The 5,371-nt window shown below is 39.7% G+C and overlaps 1 protein-coding gene across 1 annotated transcript; it reads left to right on the plus strand.

The window, feature by feature from the left end:
- The first annotated feature begins 513 nt into the window (after positions 1–513).
- On the plus strand, positions 514–1,845 carry LOC145692162 (uncharacterized). The gene has a single exon (XM_081767460.1). The coding sequence runs from the start codon at positions 514–516 to the stop codon at positions 1,843–1,845; it is 1,332 nt and encodes a 443-aa protein (XP_081623586.1).
- The last annotated feature ends 3,526 nt before the right edge of the window (positions 1,846–5,371 follow it).

Raw genomic sequence — 5,371 nt, forward strand, 5'->3', positions numbered from 1 at the left:
GCACCTCCGCTCCTTTACCCATTCGCTGTGAACGGTGTCAGGTCTATGGTCAGCACTCTACATCCCAATGTAAAAATCCATTCAAATGTGGTTATTGTTCCGGCCTTCACCCTACAAGAAGCTGTACAAATTTACAATCACCTCCAACCTGCTCCACATGTCAAGATCATTCTCACCCTACATACAGTTACAAATGCCGATCCAAACCAGCTCCTGAACCAACAAAGCCAGAGACTGTGGCACCATTACGCATACCGGACCAAATCCAACCACCCGCCAATCCAGCTTTACAGCAACCTGTAACTGTCCATCAGCTTCTCACATTTCTTACCTTCTCGCTACAAAATATCCATCCATTCCTTCGAGATCACATCGCCCAACAAATTCAAATCGCGGCTAAGGCAATTTTCCACGCCAATATCTATCCAACATATTCCGGCAATGTCGTCTATTATCACTCAAATGTACTCGAAACGGAGGTTTAACAGCTATCCTGTCACCATTCTCTGCATTATGGCGCTCTCCTTTTTGTTCTTAAACATCCGTTCTTTACCACAGCATAAGCCGCTCTTCGAAGCACTTTTACTCGAAGAAAAAATCCATGCCTTTATCCTTAATGAGACACATCTCACATCCAGATTGTCATGCCGCATACCTCGCTTCCAACTGTTACGCCAAGATAGCACTTTCCTTGCTAGGCGAGCCAACGGGGGAGTAGCGATTGGGTTTTCACCTTCTATCCCATTTCGTAGTCACTCTCAGACTCTGTCTAATCTTCCTGAATACCTAATCACATCATTATATTATCATGAATTGTATGTGACTGTAGCAACTATATACATCCGTCCTGGGCATGATATTCCGTTCAGCTTCTTTCAGTATATCTCCAATACCTTCCGCACCTACATAATTATGGCAGATGTGAATTTACATAGCCGGACACATACGCAACGGGACCGTTTCCTCAACTACATCACCAGTCATACTACTGGAGTGACGCTACCACTTCCAAAACCGACTTGTCCCGCGAGTCAAACTACTCCAGATATAGTTATTGTTTCGAACAACATATCACATCCTAGTTGTGTTAACGTTCTTGATCTCATTGGTAGCGATCATGCTCCAATCAAACTAGACATTCAGACTCGTGTAACTATGACTTCTCAGTCTTCTCCTCCCCGTACTGTCTATCGTTACGATAAAGCAAATTGGACAGCTTACAGATCGTATCTTCAGGATCATCTTCATCATTTACATCCACCAACTACAGAATCAGAACTTTCTGAAACTTTGGATTCTCTAGTTAATGTTATCCATAACGCCACAGACAAATATATCCCTAAGTCAACAGTTTTGACTTTTCGACCCTCTTTACCTCCTCAATACTTACCACTGATCAAATGGTCCCGGCAGTTTTATCGAGATTTTGCTGCCACTGGCAACCTTGACTCTCTTCATCATTACAGGCAGTTGCAAAGAACGGTGCACAACTATCTTAAGGCTTACAAATTACGATGCTGGGTCAAAGCTTGCAACAATCTCGGCTCACTTTCACATCCCACTCAGTATTGGAAAAGATTCCGACAGCTTACAGGTCAAAATACTCGTATAACATATCCTCTTATCGACAACAATACTCCGCTGCACACTGATACAGACAAGGCCAATGCATTTGCAAGATATCTCCAGGACATCTTTATGCCTCTCGCACCTGAAATTCCACATCGTTCTCATCCAGTCGACAAACTCAATCTGGATTCTCCTCATCTACAGCCTAATGTTAATCACCCTCTGCCTGAAAACAATCCTCTTACTACACCGATCTCTATATGTGACATCAATTGAGTTGTAGCTCACAGACGTAATACAGCCCTGGCATGGATTCTATTACATATAGAGACATTAAAGAAAGTCCGTACGTAGTATTATATCTGCTTTGTCACATCTTTACCTTTATTCTTCGCACTGGCTTTGTAGCTGCTGACTGGAAAACTTCGAAGACTCTTATGTTTCTCAAACCACATAAACCTGTTGCTTCTGTTAGCTCATACCGTCCTATTCAACTAACGCATCATTGTCAAACGTCTTCATTCATACTTGGCACATCACGACGTCATCCCACTCGAGCAAGCTGGTTTCAGACCTTATTTCAGCATTAATGACCAATTGCTCCGCCTCTCAAATTCCATCTATACTCACTTTAACACAGGCAACCCGTCCTGCATGGTCCTGTTTGATCTCGAGAAGGCTTTCGACAAGGTCTGGCATCCCGCTCTCATCTATAAACTCAAACAGCTCCGCCTGCCTATTGCTTACCTTCGATTCATCTTTAATTTTCTTAGCTGTCGATTGGCTTATGTCTGTATCAACACTAGCTTTTCATTTCCTATTTTTCTTCATTCTGTAGTTCCCCAAGTATCATCTTTGTCGCCCTAACTATATATTCTATTCGTTTCCGACTTCCCAGCAATCCCAGATACTGTTAAGCTCTTTCAGTATGCTGATGACGCTGCACTTTTTGCGATGGGCAAAACAATTCATCAGCTTAATCTGGCTCTCCAGGATGCTATCAACGCCTTTGTTGATTGGTGCTCCCACTGGCGACTGATAATAAACCCAGCGAAAACTCAATGTATTGTATTTCTTGCCCCGAAGCATCGTTCACGTGTACATCGCAATCCAACACTCTTACACCTCTCTGTACAAGATGTACCTTTAAAACCTACTCGCAGTGTCAAATATCTAGGAGTAACCTTCGATCATCAACTAACCTGGACACCACATCTGAAAGATATCTCCAAGAAGGCGTACTCTCGCCTCAATCTTCTGAAAGGTCTTGCTGGAACTACCTGGGGACTCCATACTCATACACTTCCTAACACTTACAAAGTTTTCCTCCGCCCGATTTTGACGTACGGATTTACAGCTTGGATATCTGCTCCGACCTCATACTATGAGAAATTATGCATCTTGGAACGTCATGCCTTGCGAATTGCTTATCGTATCAAATTACCAAGTCCCACTCAAGATCTCTATCATAGACTTACATTTCCGCATATTTTATATCATTTAGAAACATTACGCACTAAATATATCACCCAGCGCCTGCACAACAATCATCCACTTCTTCAGCAAACTTTTGACGATCATGCCCGAAGTACCTCTCCCGTTGCCGCTGCGTTCCCTCCGCTCTCATTACTATTCACTTTGTACCATTACACTCTACCTCCAGACCACCCTGACGCCGTCTACTACGAGCCATACACTACAGCCGCTCATCTACCTCACATATGGCCATCATATGCACAGTGACACCTTGTGTACTAACAGGGCTTCTCTGTCCTCATTGATGCCTAGCGCTGCCCCTAGGCGAGAAGATAACCAGTATTTGTTCAACTAACAAAACCTATGTGTTGTAGTGAGTTTCGCACTTCATTTCATCATTCCACATCATATCACTTACAGTTATGGTTTTCCCTCACTGCAGTTTGTGCATTTACCTTTCCTCATGATTATGGTTAAAGGCCATAATGACTGTGAAAGTTTGAATAATAAAGTTTTCTGTAACTACCCATAGCCCAACCATTGCTTTCTGAATAGCAGAATATACTAAACATCTCTTTCCCTACAGAGGGCGTAACCCTCTTCGGGTAGTAGCTAGCGTAGGCTAGCTGGTAAAAAAAATTAAAAAAGTGAAAAATTACATGTAACATTTTAGATGCAAGACACTTGAAGAAAGGAATAATAATTTTCTTATTAGGCCGCGCCTGTGACACTGTCCCTTGAATTTTGTCCGTTTTGTCAGAATTTTTTTTCGGATTTTGTTCTCTTAAATTTTGTCCTGTATTCGTAATAATCTGTTCAGTAATTGTATTATTCTGTCAGAAGAATAACTATTTCTTCAAGTTTCATCATAAATTTTAGATGTTATTCTACTTGTTCTTCTCGAAAAAATGACTAGGATAAAATTTTGTTTTTGGCAGTTGATTCACATCTACTATACTTTAGTAAAGATGAATTTAGATTTTTTTAAATACCTGCACATAACATTGTAACTGGAAAGAACACAAAGCAAGCTTACTTTGGTCTAATATCAAGTCATTTTACAACAAGAATTCACTAGGATTTCAAGTATGCTAAGGCTCGTAATATTTAAAAAAGTAGTATAGTTTACATCCTCAAAATATGTTTGGTCATATATTAAGCAAACAATGCAAACGATGCATAAGTAGGCATTTAAGAAAGAGTCTTAGTCTTCTACATCACAACTCATTTTTCGCCATCACCTTATCAGCTGATTTATCTTCTGTAAATAGCAGAAATAAAAATATCAATATCACATATTGAAATACTTGTATGTTTTTGTAGCTTCAATCAAATCAAAGGATCAGATGATCGAGGAGGGAAAGGGATTTATAAGACTTTGTTTCAGTTTGGTACTTTTCAAGGTGGAAATCTGGAATCACATGCAATAGACTTGCTGGCTTAGGTTTACGTAGATGCGGATGCATACTCTTTACATTTAGGACAGTGATGATGAGATCTTGTTTTAAATTGTATTGGCTATAATGATGATATGTGATATTTAATATTACTAGTATTTACATTTATCATATATGTATATATGGCATATTGCATGTAATATAGAATCATGTATAGAAGACAAATCATCTGACCAGGTGATACCGAAGGAGTTGTGATGTAGAAGACAAAGGTTCGTTTTTGGGGGGAGGCTGCCTTATGCATCCTCCTGCATTGTTTGTTTAACATATGGCCAAACATGTCTTGTAGATGTGAACTGTAACACATTTTAAGTACTACAAGTCTTAGCATGCTGGAAATAAACTACTGGAAACCTGAATAAAATGTTGTGAAAGACTTGATATTAGACCGAGGTAAGTTTTTTTATGTTTGTTTCAGTTACAATGTCAAGCGTTTCTCTTGCAAGTGAGTCGATCAATTCTCCATTTTCCTACAGGTATTAAAAAATCATATTCATCTTTACTTAAGTAGATGTGAATAAGACTGCTAATAACATAACTGTATCTAGCTAGGGATAACTCCAAAGCTGATCTTTGAATACGGGGATAAACTATATGTTCTGAAAGGGTTTAATGAGCAATTTCCAAAGACCGAGAAGTGATCCTATCCTTCAGGGTTGGAAATATATAGAACAGCTTGACTTATGTATCCTGTATATCAAAGTGCTCGGCATGACAAGCAGGTTAAGAATATAATATGTATTACCCAAATAATATAATAAACCAAAAAATGATTATTTCAATAAAAAATATCCTATATTAGTGAACCTCACTATGACGCTGTAGTGTGATCGTGAGAGAGTGTGAATTACGGTGTCCTCACACCTAAG

Source organism: Thermobia domestica, chromosome 8, assembly GCF_964235325.1.
Source record: "Thermobia domestica chromosome 8, izTheDome1.hap1.1, whole genome shotgun sequence".
NCBI lineage: Eukaryota > Metazoa > Arthropoda > Insecta > Zygentoma > Lepismatidae > Thermobia > Thermobia domestica.